The sequence below is a fragment of the Podospora pseudopauciseta genome, chromosome 4, assembly GCF_035222475.1.
Source record: "Podospora pseudopauciseta strain CBS 411.78 chromosome 4, whole genome shotgun sequence".
In the NCBI taxonomy this organism is placed as follows: Eukaryota; Fungi; Ascomycota; class Sordariomycetes; order Sordariales; family Podosporaceae; genus Podospora; species Podospora pseudopauciseta.
This window is the reverse complement of record NC_085894.1, coordinates 343,079-358,467: the sequence shown is the minus strand read 5'-3', so window position 1 is coordinate 358,467 and position 15,389 is coordinate 343,079. Positions and strand designations below refer to the sequence as shown.

The 15,389-nt window shown below is 53.8% G+C and overlaps 7 protein-coding genes across 7 annotated transcripts; 2 read left to right on the top strand and 5 right to left on the bottom strand.

Annotated features, from left to right (window-relative positions):
- Positions 1-21: 21 nt before the first annotated feature.
- On the bottom strand, positions 22-996 carry QC763_0061410 (uncharacterized protein; the record flags this gene model as incomplete). Its single annotated transcript, XM_062905861.1, has 2 exons — positions 22-329; positions 390-996. The coding sequence occupies 2 exons, from the start codon at positions 994-996 to the stop codon at positions 22-24; spliced, it is 915 nt and encodes a 304-aa protein (XP_062765307.1).
- A 422-nt stretch (positions 997-1,418) lies between these two features.
- QC763_0061400 (uncharacterized protein) lies at positions 1,419-3,575 on the bottom strand (the record flags this gene model as incomplete). The annotated part of the gene is made up of 1 exon (XM_062905860.1): positions 1,419-3,575. The coding sequence occupies one exon, from the start codon at positions 3,573-3,575 to the stop codon at positions 1,419-1,421; it is 2,157 nt and encodes a 718-aa protein (XP_062765306.1).
- A 484-nt stretch (positions 3,576-4,059) lies between these two features.
- QC763_401040 (uncharacterized protein) lies at positions 4,060-9,747 on the bottom strand (the record flags this gene model as incomplete). Its single annotated transcript, XM_062911722.1, has 8 exons — positions 4,060-4,317; positions 4,378-8,600; positions 8,662-8,803; positions 8,866-9,084; positions 9,162-9,227; positions 9,294-9,347; positions 9,403-9,640; positions 9,698-9,747. 8 exons carry the CDS (start codon positions 9,745-9,747, stop codon positions 4,060-4,062), a joined length of 5,250 nt encoding a protein of 1,749 aa, XP_062765305.1.
- A 148-nt stretch (positions 9,748-9,895) lies between these two features.
- Positions 9,896-10,190, bottom strand: QC763_0061380 (uncharacterized protein; the record flags this gene model as incomplete). Its single annotated transcript, XM_062905859.1, has 2 exons — positions 9,896-9,903; positions 9,965-10,190. The coding sequence occupies 2 exons, from the start codon at positions 10,188-10,190 to the stop codon at positions 9,896-9,898; spliced, it is 234 nt and encodes a 77-aa protein (XP_062765304.1).
- A 35-nt stretch (positions 10,191-10,225) lies between these two features.
- QC763_0061370 (uncharacterized protein) lies at positions 10,226-11,086 on the top strand (the record flags this gene model as incomplete). Its single annotated transcript, XM_062905858.1, has 1 exon — positions 10,226-11,086. The coding sequence occupies one exon, from the start codon at positions 10,226-10,228 to the stop codon at positions 11,084-11,086; it is 861 nt and encodes a 286-aa protein (XP_062765303.1).
- Positions 10,409-11,094, bottom strand: QC763_0061360 (uncharacterized protein; the record flags this gene model as incomplete). Its single annotated transcript, XM_062905857.1, has 2 exons — positions 10,715-11,094; positions 10,409-10,565 (listed from the first exon to the last, which is right to left on the bottom strand). Exons 1-2 carry the CDS (start codon positions 10,888-10,890, stop codon positions 10,409-10,411), a joined length of 333 nt encoding a protein of 110 aa, XP_062765302.1. The 5' UTR covers positions 10,891-11,094.
- A 276-nt stretch (positions 11,095-11,370) lies between these two features.
- Positions 11,371-14,623, top strand: QC763_401030 (uncharacterized protein; the record flags this gene model as incomplete). The annotated part of the gene is made up of 3 exons (XM_062911721.1): positions 11,371-12,562; positions 12,624-13,828; positions 13,889-14,623. The coding sequence occupies 3 exons, from the start codon at positions 11,371-11,373 to the stop codon at positions 14,621-14,623; spliced, it is 3,132 nt and encodes a 1,043-aa protein (XP_062765301.1).
- Positions 14,624-15,389: the final 766 nt, after the last annotated feature.

Genomic DNA, 15,389 nt, shown 5'->3' with positions numbered 1-15,389 from the left:
TATGTCTTCGTGCCCAGCCCTTTAGAGCTCATCCTTGACAGCCTCGGTGGCCTCCTTGACGGCCTCGGTAGCCTCCTTGACAGCCTCCTTGACAACCTCAGTCACAGCGGGCTTCTCAGCCTCTGTCTTGGCTTCGGCTTCAGCCTGCGAGGAGCTCTCTGCTACCTCCTCTGTTTCGCCCTCCTTGAGCTTGACAACTTGAGCCAAGAGGCTAAACTCGATGTCGCGCTCGCCCTTCGACCTCTGGGGCTTGCTGTGGTAGATGGGGTAGCCGATGACACCGCCATCCTTGGCCTGACCAGAATACTTGGCAAGATCCAACATCTCGTCTGTTATCACGGTAGAAGTTAGCATTCACATCAGACACACCATCGCAACAAACAACATACCGTCACACCCGCTGTCCTCGCCCAGCCAGAGTGGGAGATTCTCATAGATGGCCCCTGGGGCGAAGATGAGGACTCTCCTGTCGTCCTTCTCTCTGAACTCAGGAGTGGGCTCCTTTGGAACGGGCACCTGCTTAAACACTCTGGTCCCTGGCGCGGGTCTGGCAAACAGGGCAAAGAGACCCTGGCCGGGGAGCTCCTTGCGCTCCTGCTCCTCGATCCACTCCCTCACCTTGAGGGGCACAGTCTCGTAATCCATCTTGAGGATGTTGCGGTCGTAGCCGTGGTTGTCAATACCATCCCATCCACCAGGGTACTCGCGCTCGGCAAAGACATCCTTGAGGGCGTCGCGCCATGGGAGCAAGCCGAGGGGTGGGTTCTGGGCCAAGTCATCGAGCTTGAATTCTTCGGCCTTGAAGGAGCGCTGGACCTGGCAGGTGGCTTCGTATTTGGCGGCGCGGGAGGACTGGAAGGGGTTGGGCCACTTCCAGTTCGGCATCGGCGCCGGCTTGCCTGGCAGACGCTTCTCGGTTTCTGGTACGTTGGGGCCGAGGGCGGAGGTGGTGGAGGCGAGGAAGCTCGCGGCCATCATCCAAGAGTCGACTTTCATTTTGCCGGTAGTGTGGTGTAGAGGACTAGTGGCGGTGGTCTGGTGGTGGTGTGGTGGTGTGGTGAAGTCCGAGGAGGAGAGAGACACAGGACTCGCAGCTCAGGAGGGGGGCCTCAAGTAAATAAGAGGAGGCCGAGGCTGGTAAGGACACAAGTCTCTTCTAGCGGTACCCGCCATCATCCCCATCATCATGCTGCTATTCCAAACAAAAAAAAAGTTGTCGTGTTGTCCTCCGGAGTGGTGTTCCGAATTTCCAGATTTGATGAAGTTCCGACAGGGTTGATTGGGGAAAGGTGGGGGAGATGCGGGGAGAGGCAGGGTGCCCTGCCGAGATCTCCGCAGCGTTGTGCTTCTTGGCGGCAGGCCCTCTCGATCCCATCCATCGTCAGCGTTACACTGGCCTTATGACGACCCACCACCACCTACTCCAAGAAAAAGTCACCACGGTTCTCTTCCATGGCAGCCTCCCCATCCATGATGCCATCACAGAACGCCTCACCCACAAATGAGAAGGTCTTCCTTCCATCTTCCTTGGCTGGCAGCTGCCTCAGCACGAACGGGATCCTCCCACCGCAAAACACGACCACCACGTCTCCTACTTCCATATCAGGTGGGCCCATGCCCACGTAGCCCTTCGTCGTCAAGAATGGCTTCTTGTTACCACCACCAGATGCCATACACTGCCTGTACTTCGCCCCCAGCTCACCTTTCCTCATTCTTTCGTCCCAGTTGAACTCGTCCATGATACGTTGAGCTTCTGCCGGTTCAGCTGTTGTTGTTTTCATCCAAATGTCATATAACATCGCCTCGACGGCCTGTCGAAACTGCACATCGACCTTCAACTCTCGAGACGCTCGCACCCCCGTCGACCGATCATCCCACGTATCTGCAATGGGAACTCTCCAAATTGCTTCGAGCCGTCGTTCGTCGGAGCCATACGGGTTGTTGGGTCTAGAGATTGCCGCTTGAAGCAGAGCTTCGACCTGCCTCAGATACCCCATCAAGCGCGGCCCATCCCATCTGTTCACATCAGACCAGACTTTCTTGCCATCTCCCGGAGGCAGCATGTCAACAGTATCGACCCAAAACCCTCCCAACCCCAACACCCGTGTTGACCAGGATGCCACCACTTGAACCTCCAGATTCCCCTCCCCGCAAGCCGCAAAATAATGCGGATCAACCACCTCCTGCACCTGATAATACGACTTGACCGTATTCATCTTCCAATCCGGCACCCAAGACGGCAGCCCTGGAACTACCTTTGGGAACCCCGAATAACACAACACATCCACCCGTTTCGAGTAATCATTCGTAATCATCCTCCTCGCCACATCAGTCATAATCTCCACCGTCTTTTCCTCCCCCCACAAGTCCCCATAATCAGGCCTGATCCCCAACGCCTCTGCATCCACCGCCAGTCCCAGCAGCGAGTAGACCCTGTCCCTCCAAACTTTTGCATACGTCTCCCTGCCGACAAACATCTTTTTCAACAGCACGAAAAGCGTGTCACCCTTTCCATCCCCAGTCTTGGTCTCATAACCCCTCCGACGCTTCCGACAGCTGAAGAAATCCGCCGTGGGATCGTCAAGAGAGGATAACTCCTCCACGGTGAGGGAATAAGGCGGGCGGACGAGGAGCAAGGTTGAGTAACTTAGTATCTGCCCCGCGAGCATCACCAAGTCGACATCGAGCTTTTGATCGCCGCAAACAAAGACGGTATCGGGGCAGAGGCAGAATTCTTGTGTCACCCATGCACGGGTGAACCAGGGCCTTTCAAACCAGGATTTGATGCTTCCGTCGCGGATCTGAGCAGCGAAATCGGGCGCGTGTTTTTGAAGCAGGGCTTGGTACTGCCGTGTCTCGGGGTCGGAGGGGTCGGTGTTGGACATGATGTCGTGGAGGAGGGTCCAGCCCTCTTTGGTGTAGTACCTTTCGATGCCCATGTCGCGCACTTCTTGGCCGACGGCGGCCCAGAGCTGCATGACAGAATCGGAGTTATGCGAAGCAGGACCGAGCCAGACTAGGACTTGGGATGCGGCGGAGTAGATTTTGCCCATGAGGGAGACTTGGGCAGACTTTTCGGCGGGGTTGGATTGGTCGATGCAGAGCTGGTCGATCCAGATTGTTATGGGGACGTCGGGGTCACGGAGGTGGAGGAGGGCGGTGTGGAGGGAGGAGGTTATTCGTAAGGAAAGGGTTGTGATTGTCCCGTTGGGGAGGGTGGAAATGACGTTGATGGAATGGGGAGTGGCGTCGGAGCCCCGGACGTAGGAGAGGGCTTTGAAGGGAGTGGTGCAGGGGTTGGTGAGGGGGGTGGTGAAGAGGCGGCATAGTAGGGGAGGTGGGGTATCTTTTGATGGCATGGTATTATTGCTTTTTGGAGAGTTCCCATGCTGGGGTTTGGAAGCGTTATCAGGGTGTTCTGCTGTTGACGGCCTCGAAGTAGAAGGTAATGATGCCGATGCGGGGTAGAGCTCGAGGAGGCGGAAGTCTGTCTCGGGCTTTTCGAGCTTGGAAGCGGTGTGGTAGTTGAAGGCCTGGAGGGTCTTGACGATGGTCTTGAGTTTTCGGACTTGCATTGTAGTCTTTCTTTTGAAGGGATTGGCGAAGCAAACAAAGCAGTCGTAGGTAAATGTGGGTGGTGATCTTTAATAGCAAATCGCAGTGTTGGCCAAGAGAAGGCTGCCTGAGCTGAATACCAAGGCTCGGCCGCGTGATTTGACGCGTTCATTGCCGCAAGGGTTCATCAATAGTTCTGCTTGGCGCGACCAAAGACATTCATCGAAATGTGACCCAGATGGTCCATCTGAACCCATGATGTGCCAACCCCTTTCTCATGTTTTCGAGTAGATAGAGCGTGCATTGTTGTTGTGCCAACGCCAACTTGCAAGTAAACAAAGTAGCGTGTGGATAAGGGGGTTCAGGGGCGTGGTGGGACCGTGGGTGGGGCCATCAGGCGACACAAATGCAAGTGTTGGTGACTCTGATAAGGTCGATTTGTACGCATGTATAAATCTCCAATATTGTAGATGAATTATATCGTTCCCCGAGCACCATATTCAACTAATCCGAATCCGAATCAGACCAATAATCCGCCTCCGTGGTCTGTACTTGCTTCACCTGCCCTGGCGACGGCTCGCCAATCTCACCCACCGCTGGTTCTGCCTCCTCCTCCTGTTCTTCCGGCGCGTCAGGATCAAACTCTTCACCATCGTTCGCCGGTTTCCAGTCCTTCAGTTCGGGGAAAAACTCATTCTGATAGGTGTAGCACTTGGCGCAAAGCCACAGCCGTCCGTTGGCGTACCCCGAGCCCCAGAGGGTCTGTCAATTGTGTTAGCTCTGGAGATTGGGAGAAATAGGATTCGAATCTGATGAACTTACATATAGACACAAGTCGCAGAAGCCATTTTGTCTTTTTGCCCTGCGGGAACGATGTGCCTGCGGGTCCCACACTTGGGGTTCTCCTTTGTCATCGAGATAGTGTCTCTGCTTTGGGGTAAGCAGTAGAATCACCTCTTGGGAGGCTCCATAGTAGCGAGCCAGCTTCAGCGCTGACCATCCCTCTTCATGGCATGTCCTGCCAGTTGTCCACAGGCTGGCGCCGTGATCAAGCAATAATCGGACAATCTCTTCTTGATTATCCGACTTCACACCCCAGTGTGAACACTGCCTCACCGCCCACATCAGTGGTGTCCATCCATCTCGATCGGTTTCGTTGATATACCGGCTCCCGGTCAGTGATAAGATTTTTTCGACAACATCTGGTCTGCCACTGGCGACCGCTGTGTGGAGGGTGGTTCGTCCGAGCTTGTCACAGGCATTGATATCAGCCCCTCTGGCCAACACTTTTGAAACATGCTCCAAACTCTGATACGTTGCAAAGTGGATGGGCCGGCAGCCGTTGAAGCCTGCTGTATTTATGTCGGAATCCACAGTGTCCTGGTCCAGGATATATTGCAACAGGTCTGCATCAGGTTGCATGCATGCTCCGTTGAGAACCGTGATGAAATACATCCCTCCCCGAACCGTCACGTCCGCCTTTGCCTCCTCAATCAAATAACGGACGACAGCTGTCTTCATCTCAAGCGTCACATCCTCTCCCTCTTGATGTTCAGTCATGGCTATGAGCAACGGTACACCACGGGAGTTATCAATCATGTTAGCATCTGCGCCATTCGCCACAAGAAACCTGATCATATCAAGATTCATTCGCCAGCAAGCAATATGGAGCGGTCCTCCCCAAGTACTGCCGACGGTGTTGATTTTGGCCTTTGCCCTGACGAGGTATTTCGCAACCTCATACTCGCGCCAGTAAATGGCATAATCGAGAACAGTATATCCTCCCTTGTTTCGGATTTCAAGGCTCGTCCCTCGTGTGACTAGAATTTTCGCTATACTGAGATGCGTGGTTGCCTCCAACATGAGTCGATGAAGAGCGGTGTGTTGAAAGAAGGACTCTTGGGCATTCAAATCAGGAGTATACTCGAGAAGGACCCTAACTGTGGCCTCGCTGTTTGCATGGCTAATCGCGAGGTGCAGAGCTGTCTCGTCCCTTGGCGACCTGGCTGTGATGTCGGCACCAGCATCTAGAAGAGCCCGCACGATTTCAGCGTTGCCTTTTCCAGCGGCCCCAAGAAGAGCTGTACAGTTCGAGTCCCATAAGTCTGGGAACTCGCATGTCAACTCGAGGTTGGCTCCACGTGAGATGAGGAGCTTGACAGACTCCAGGTGGTTGTTGTACGACGCAATGTATACTGCTGTGCCGTCTTTTGACATGGCGTCGATATCGGCACCGCTATCTAGAAGCACCTCTAGACACTCAGGATGATGATGCGCCCAGTGCAATGCCTTCCATGATGTTGCTGCTGGATGGGCCTCATTGGGGTTGGATCCCGCTTTCAAAAGATAACGGACCATTTTTGTATGACCCTTCGAGGCAGCACGGGACAGAGCTGTACTTCCAGCCCCGTGAAGCCCAATGTCGGCCCCCTTGGCCATGAGGAACTCGACGACTTCCAACAAGTTTGCCTCCGAAGCCCGCTCCAATGGAGTAGCAACGTCAGCTGAACCCGAAGCGTTGATATCGGCGCCGTGCTCAAGCAGAAGTTTGACCATATCCATATTCTTCCCAGTGTTTTTCGCGGTGGCCTGACACAGCGGGACCCATTTTCCTAATCCATTCACTCGAGCTCCGTGAGCCAGGAGAAGCTTTGCCCAAGCCAGCTTTCCGGTGACGGCTGCATAGCAGAGAGGAGTGTACTCATCTGTGGTGGCATCTGCATTGGCACCCCGTTCCAGCACCGCCGTAATGCATTGGAAGCTAGACTCGCAAGCAGCCATATAGAAAGCAGGATACGGAAAAGAGCCATCGGTCCGCGGTATCTCAGCCTCGACGCTGGCGATGTCTGCGCCACCGTCCAAGAGAGCTTTCGTGGCGTCAATGTTTCCAAGATTGATGGCCTTCTGCAGTGCTGTCTGGCCCTGTCCGTTGTGACCATCAATATCCGCGGCGCCATCTGCAACGAGAGCCCTGACTGCGTCCCCATATCCGGATCGGCATGCCATATGCAAAGGTGTGCGTGAAAGCCGGGTTTCATCTTGATAGTTCGCGTCTTCGCCATGTTGGAGAAGAGTCTTAATGGTGCCGAGCTGACCGGTTGCCACAGCACACAAAAGCTTGGAGGCTGGTGCTGTTGGACTTGTTGGGTCTCCGGATGGGCGACCTTGCATTAGTGACTCCAGAAGCCTCCCCTTCCCTGCCCAAGCTAGTCGAGCAAGGATGGAATGAGGGTACATATGCGATGTCGCCTGGTCCTTGTGTTTGTTCTTGGCGTACGCGAACAACACCTCTACTAGCTCATACTCAGCTGCGAGGGCTGCGGCCTCCATTGCCCCAACCACACCGTGCAACGTCAATGTCCATGGTCTGCTGAGCAGCAAATCCACAATGTTTTTGTGACCCATTCTGGAAGCCTCACATAAAGCGTCCTCTAGTTCTTGAAGGCTGGTAGGAAGGTCGGCATGTATGGGAAGCATGTTTTCGACCTGTGTTTCCAATCCTAAATGCGAGACTATAGGTAAGGCGGAAAGATATGAGCTATGGGGTTGCTGGTGCGGCGGCAACAGGTACCCATGAGCACTGAACCACGCTCTCAAGGCTTTCGAATCTCCAAGGAATGAAGTGAGGTCTTCGGGTGCCGAAGCCGATGAGTCTGCCGCCAGGTATCCCAAGCGGTAGTGTGTTGGCCAGAACGTGACAGCATAGGAGACAATGTCGTGTCGGCTAGTGAGCAAGACTCCCGAGGCCCTTGCCCCACCACACCTCTGAGACAATGCCTTGATCGTCTCAGGAAGACGCAAAAAGCGAAGACACGCCTTGGCAATTTCTTTGTGATCATCTGCTGTCGAGGCCGCCGCATACCATTGGGTCGTCTTTTCCAAAGTTGACAAAAGCTCCCGAACCCATGGCTGTGTGAAGTGAACCTCACCGTGGCGAGTCGTGAGAAGTGGTCCGAAGATCTTGGCGATGTACAACTCGATATTAAGACATCCCAAGTCAGCTCCCTGAAACTCGAGGGCCGATGCTAATTCAAGTGGTGTCAGAGGCCGGACCGCGTTCCGAACCCAGCAAAGAATGTCGCGAGCAACCGGCCGTAAAAATGTGGGCACAGCCTGCATTACCGCTCCCAACAGCACCCGCGGTGATGGGGGAGACAGTGCTGTCACCACTTCGGCCATTTCCGCCCTTGTATTCCACCGAGAAGCTTTCAGATTAAGCCAGTCCACAACCATTCGGAAAAGATCCTGGTCAGGCTGGCACGCTCCAAGCAGATCGCTGAGTTGAGGTGCATACGGCTCGAGCGCTGGACAGTGGTGACTGGCTGGGACCGGCGGTATTTTGATTCCGGGGCCCACCTGCGAGGAGGCGATATCCAAGGACAAGCTTTCGCAGCCGGCGGCAGCAAGCTGAGTTTGGACATGCTTAGGACTGGCAGTAGTAATCAAGACCTTGAAGTACAACTCGCATCGCGCTGCGATTGAGGCCAACTGGTTAAGAAACCAGTTGCACGAAGCTGGTTCGCACTCATCGAGTCTGTCGAGCACCCATGTCGTCCTTGCTGGCCTGTTGCAATCCAGTCGAAAGCTGTTGAGCAAAAAGAAGACATCTTTTTCCGTAAGAGCCTTGTCAAACAGCGGTGGTTCAAAGCTTGGAAACTGGGCGGAGGCTGGAAGGGTGCCGAACCGGGCAATAGTCTGAGCGAGGAATAAGTTCGCCATTGACTTGATGGTGTTTCTTTGACAATCGTGGCGGTCGAATCTGAAATACAGTGTTAGACCGCTTGTAAAACCTCCAGTCGACGCGTGTATTCGGGCTTGTTGGTAGGCATAAGACGCGGCGACTGAGACATTGGACGAGCCATGGATGTGCATGATTTTACATCCTTCGTGGTTCATCCACTCCTTGAAAACCGGGCTATCATCCAGCCATGAAAATGGCACATGGTCACTGTCGGCTGTTTTTACAGACATAATTGGGGTGGGTGACGGAGCCTGAACGACAACAGCACCGTTCAGCCAAGCTAGTGTGTTGGTTGGAGTCGGGGCTGACAGCAACACATGTCAGCACAGAAGTCGGTGGTGGGTGGTTGGGTGTAGATAACACACCGTTGATCACTCCAAGAATTCTCGATTCTAGAGTCTCGATAAGAGCGTCCCGCACGCTCACCTCCTGGACCGCATCAACTGACTGGGCGGAGAAGCGCAACTCCATGGGAATGCCAAAACTCGACGTGAAGATCTGATGAATCTAGAACTCTTCGTTAGCTGCGATTATCCAGAAACGAACACGGAAACTTTGAGTTGACTCACCCCATACGCGTCAGGAGCTTCTGAACAAACACTGATTAGTGTACTGTGGATGGTTGCTCTTGTTTGTAGGAATTCTTCAGAGATGGATGAGACAGTCTTCGCCAGCCGATTGATGTCCTCAACAGTTAGAGCTGTAGGCCGCTTGGCAAATAGAAAGCTGGCCAGCTTTGATTCTAGGTCTTGTTTGTTGTGCCATCTGTGCGGAGTACCAACGAAAGACTGCAAGAAGCGGGGGACGGAAGGTTAGTTCTGCATGTACATAGCTTTTACACCGACGGAATATGGAAGAAACATGCCATTAGACGGGTAGAAGCACTGATATTTGCAAACTCAAGCGTGTGTCTGCTCGCTTGGATGATGGCCTGGAAATACTCGAGGTCAGAAGGTCGAGGTCAATAAGCAGGCAGCAAAATAATCAAGCACTGCACCTCTTTAATGATCAACCCCCCAAAGTCCAGGGCGAGAAAAATAAGTGGTCGAGGCTACTCTGGGTTTAGTCATAGTATCATGTTGTCTTGTAGGTCCCGATGGACTCACGGGGTCCTGGTCTTTTCGTTGTTCGGCAACCTTCTGCAGCAGCATGATGGCCTCCTTCTGGATTGCGCCTCGACCACAGAGGCCTTTAACTGCGGAGGCGCCAGTGTCATATCTATGAAATAGAAGGCGGCCATAGCGTTTTTTGGCCGTCAACTGCTCCTTCAACCATGGTTCGGTTTCCGAACCAAGGTCCCATGTTTCGCTCGATGTGTTAAAGAATCCATGGACAGCTACTAGGCTAGATAAGATATCTGTCAGTGATGGTTGTGCCCAAGTCATGGCAGAGTGGACATACTCAAAGCTGGCATCCCCAGGTTCACCAGAAAAATGAATATCCAACGACATGATGAAAAGAGTATGGGATGGTGAAGACTGACGGTTCAAGACGAACACCCCTCGGCTCTGGGGGCCCCTCTGTGCCTGCCAGAACCCCGCCGTCGTTCCTTCCCATCTGCAGTGGGTGGTGGAGTCGAAGGCGCGGGGTTTGGGAGTTTTAGGCAGCTGTGCCGCAAAATTGCATGATTGAATCTCAATCGCCATTGGTTAGCACATCTATCTGTACAGTGCGAGTTTGAGGAGGGAGGCCTGCAGGATTTCTGCTCAACCAAGAAGAACCAAGAAGTTCGCGAAGACTGCTTCTCGACAAAATCACTCGCTTTAGGGGTCTTTTCGATCAAGCGATGCCGAGAAAGGAAAGGTGGCAGACCGGTAAGCAAAACCCCTCCCTCGTCGTCATAGAAGACTGGTTCGATAACCCTAGTTTCCCATAATCCTCTTCGAATGTTCATTTCCACCGCTCCGTCCCGCTACCTCGGATGAAAATATGGAAGACGAAGCGGCAGACTCGCTCTCTTGGAACATCGCACTTGCTCCCACTGGCGACAGTGGGAGTCAGTTTCACACAAAAAACGACCCCAACAAGCCTCTCCAACGGCAGAACTACGTTGAACGGAAGGGCGCCGTCGACGTCCGGTGCTCCTGTGCCGATGTAGTCCACGGTTTCCTGTCACCCGACAGCGATGTTCTTTGTACCCTGATAGTCCTCGACTTCCGTTTCGACTCTCGCAAACGCGCCCGACGCATTGCTTCCGTCCACATTGACCTCCGATTCAGCAGTTTGGATCCCAACAGTCCTTACCAGCCCGAGGTCAGGGCCATTTCCCCTGACGGAAACTTCACTGTTGCTCCAACAACCCAAACCGAGTCAAGCACGCTCTCGGGAAATCTGGGTATAAGCGCCACTCCTGGCCCTGCCCCAACCTTGAGCGCCGGTATCAGCATAGACAAGAGCATCACCAGGGATATGACCTACGCTGCAACCGTTGTCGGTGCCAAGTCTCTCCGGGGGCGCAATTTTGGCCAGCCAAACTCGGCTTCATGGACACTGCTGGAGAATCCTGCGACCGAGACCGGTGTTCCCGTCGCCATGCGGGCCGCTATCCTGCTTGAGAGGGAGGATGAAGAGCTTTTCCAATGCTCCGTCACCATCAAGGCGCGCGCTGACTGGCGTACAACATTGGAATCTGTGTTCGGCTCTACACCACCTGACGATCCGGTCCTATTCGATCCGACAATCGAGTCCAAGAGAACCCATTATGATGAGATGAACCTTGCGGAAGCTTTCAAGCAGCTATCGACTGTTCCCAACGTCACTTTCAGAAAAGGGCTACCTGAACAAAGGTGAGGAGGCACCCAGCGGCGAAGCCGTCGTAGGGTTGCATTGGGGACTGGGACTGTATCGGCACTGTGTTCACTATGGAAAGGCGCGTTACTAGTGCTCACTCAGGGTGGGTGTGAGTGGGGTGGGACGCCAGTCGTATCAGGACTTCCAATGATGAGGCTGGAAGCTGGGCTGCAGGAGGAGATGCGGACTGGAGGCACCCCGCTCCTCTGTGACTGAGGGGGCACCTGTGCAGACAGCTTCACTCAATCTATCATCTTTCACCTCTGTATACGTTACGGACAATCATGATGACTCTAACCACCCAAGACCCTCCACCTGCCCAGAGTGTTGAAGTTGACGACAGCGACGAGGAGTACGACGACGGACCGGCCCACAACCCCTTCCATTCATTTGCGATCATTCAAAAAGACCCAACAAAAGAAGCGTTTGACCAGATTCTCGCTGATGCTGAATCCAATAAGCTGAGATTGGGCGACAAAGCGGGCAGAGAAGCCTTCAAGCAGAAGTATCAGCAGTACTTTGAAGGGCGTGTTGCACCGGAAAATCAAACACTCCTCCACCTTGTTGCCAACAGAGTGGGCCACAGAGCCCTCACCCTGCTTCTTATCAAGAACAGCCCACAGCTTCTCTCCGTGGCCGACGACAATGGCAAAACACCTCTCTGGATTGCCATCACCAGGAAAAACGAAATTGTCTTGCGCGCCATCGTGGAAAAGTTCAGCGGAGATTTGGACAGCCTGCTAGCTAGAACATGCGACCACGGCAGAAACAGCATCCATGCTGCCATAATCCAGAATCTCCCCGAACAACATACTTTGAATCTTATACAGAGAGCCTCCAAGGGCACTCTTTGCGCCGGAGACTATGATGGCCTGACTCCCTTGCATCTTGCCATTCAGTACGACCGCTGTTCTGCTAGCCAGCAGCGGATTGTTGAGGCTTTGCTGCAAAGAGCAGATGAATGCTTGGACCAGTTCACTATCAATCCCTCACAACTGTCTGTCTACGAATATCACTACTATACACGGGCGGATGCTGAACGAAAAACGGGCTTGCTGGCGGGCCAGGCTGGTGAGCCGAACGGGACCTCTCAATCTTCAAATCAGAACCGGGGAAAATCTCCGTCTGGTCGAGTCGGTCATCTTCCAGATAACGTACCTCACTTGCACAATGTGGAAAATTCTCGGGGCCGCACGACAAACCATGCCCCCGGCAAGAAGGGGGGCGATGTTGAACCTCAGCGAGGACGAGAGGCGATCCGTGAACAGTCCAATGCCCCATCAACAAGAAATATGGACCCACCTCCGCCGGGACCTATCAATGGAGTTAAACGTGATGTGAACAGGGAGTGGGCAGACAGGATCATCCAGGGTATCAAACTGCATTACCTTCGGTCCACGTTCCAGACACCAGATCGTCCTCAACCGCGAGATCAGAGCCAGGCACTGCGATTTCTCCACGGGTCCAACATCCAGGGTACGTATAAGTGTATCAGAGCCCTCACGACAGTACGGTGTTGTCACTGATTCTCCACCAGATTGGAACTTGTATTTTGATTACTCCAAAGCAGCTTCACCAGTCACCCGCAAGAACTTTGAACAGAGCTTCGCTCATATGCGTTTTGACAGCGTCCTAAGATATGTCGCCTTCAACAAGATCGAGCTGGACAGCCCCGGAAACAACACCAGCAAACTCCACGCCAAACGTCTTGCACAGCAGCCAAAGCCTGGCCGCGGCCGGGTGGACCTCGTCTTCTTTTTCAACTGGCTTCGGGAGAAGTCTGTCAAGCATATCCTCAAGGTCGTGGTCGACGATTGGCCCGAAAGACCTCACAGTGACAAGGCCATAGAAGACTCCCTGAAGCACTTTGAGATTGAGAGTCTCGAGTGGCGGAAATCGGACATCTGTCCCGAAACACTTTTTGTCGCCTGTCAACATGTCCGCCATCTGCACTTGTGGTGGAGTGGAAACAGGGCTGTCCTGCGGGCATGGAGCGAACCGGATGGGTTGGTGAGGCTTGAGAAACTCAAGACTATCCACTTGTTGTGGAATTCCGCGGAAGTCCTAGAGCCAGCTGACCGCATCCAATCTTACGTGGAGGACTTCAAGCGCCGGTTACGAAAAGCCGTCCGGAATTATGAGCTGGAGAAGCAAGGTATAACTACTGCTGCTCGACCGCAGAATGACAAGGCTGTTCCCGTTCCTGGGATTCGCCGGACTGTTACCGGAGACCGTCCCGCCATGGATGGGCCTGTTCGGACAATCACTGTTGAGACCATCGAGGAGAACTTTTCGCGGGGGGAGAGTGGCTCATCTTCCGGCACCCGCGCTAAGCCCATGCGTGTAGCAAACCAGAGGAATCTGTCTGCCCACAAGTGGCTCAACTGCATGGACGCCTTTGCCGATGGGATCCAAGGTGTCGAGGTGCCTCCAACTCAGCACAAACTACTGCTAAAAGACATCACTGTTGCTCTGATTGATGATGGAGTTAATATCGATACTTCCTCTATCGGGGGTAAAGTCATTGGCGGAGCGACCTTTGACCCTGGCGAACCTGATGAGAACGGCCCAAGCCCCTATTTTATCTCTGCCAGCGGCCACGGCACCGTCATGGCGGATATGATTTGCCGGGTTTGTCCAACCGCCAAACTCTACGTCTTCAAGCTGGAAACACACCTCTCCCCGGACTCCCTAGTCGATGGGCAGACTCACAACCAGATCGTAGCCAGAAGCGCCACCCAGGTATGCCACCCCCCGTATGCGCTCCCTCTTCTTTCCGCTGAAATCTCAACCCCCGTGCAGTCCGTCGACGCCGCCGTCGCCCGCGGGGTAGACATAATCTCCATTTCCTGGACTGTGAAAAAGCCCAAAGAACGCGAGCGCGACGCCGACCTCAAAGACCTCGGAGATGCCATCAAGCGCGCTCTCGACGCCGGCATCCTCGTCTTCTGCGCGGCAGGCGACGCAGGGAACTTCTCTGACGAGGAGTACCCTTACGAGTTTGATCGTAGCCGCATCATTAGAATTGGTGCCGCTACCGACGATGGCAGACCCTGGGAGAGGTCGGGTGACACCCACAATTTGAATTTTATCTTTCCGGGGTGTTCGGTTGTTTCACGGCATGAGACGATTAATAGTAGTATACCGAGTCATTTCCAGGAGAACACGGGGAGCTCGGTTGCTACGGCTTTGGCGGCGGGGTTGGCGGCGCTGGTGTTGCATGTTGTTAGGTTGGCTGCGATATTTGGGGAGAATGAGAGGGAGAGGGTGAAGAGTGGTGGGGGGGGTACGGCGGTGAATGGGGTTGGGTCAGGGGCGGCAGGGCCGGTGGTGGAGGCGGGGAGATTGGCGAGTTTGAAGGATCATAGAAACATGAAGTTGGTTTTTCAGAAGATGGGGGTGGATAGGGAGATTGGGAAGTTTATTGAGGTGTGGGAGTATTTTGAGGGGCCGACGGAGGGGTTGAGGATGGGGGGGAAGGCGCCAGAGGTGGTGACGGGATTGGCAGTGAGGTTTGTTTCTTCGATGAAGCTTTGATGGGCGCGCTTTTGAAGATCTACATGATGGGCTGTGAAGATAACTGCAGCAACAAACCAGCAGATGTGATACATACTGTTGAGGCGGTCAGGGGAGCGCATGAGCTCGCCAGGTTCATCAGCGCTCACCATAACCATACCAGCGTCACTATAATCAGAATATCCAGCTTATCTGACTCCCTGGGAAGTCTTCAACCGCCATACCTCTGTATTACCAACATCTCAGCCCCTCGTTGACGTCTCCTGTGTTAAGAGACACGAGGGCAATGATGCTTCGCCGTCAGAGGTACTCAAGGCTGTCCGTTTCGCCCCGGTCAACCCTGAAAGCTTAGAAGTGCTCAGTTTGGAGTTGCTTGAAGCCCTGTACTGGAACTTTCCGATATAAACCAGCTGGGGTACCTCGACTACGACCCCTCCTGACAACCTCATCGCGTCCTTTGGCTTGATACAAATGCCTTGGCTATATTGCACAATAAAGGCAGGACAGGCAGGACAGATCATGTTGTGCTTTTGTGAGGAACAGTAGGGCCATCTCAGGCGAAGATTTCACCAAAAAACCGTGGAAATTCTTACACTTGGCAGCACACTTTGGGATTACCAACGATGTCAGACTGATGTTTAACCAACCCAGCTTCAACCAGGAAATCATTGAGAATCGGGCACCTCTTTGGTGGGCAACAGCCAACGAACCCGACCCTGATTTCAAAGGATGCCATGGCTCCAACCCCAGGCCGCTAAAGCTTGCTGCAAAGAGAGGGCATGAAGCT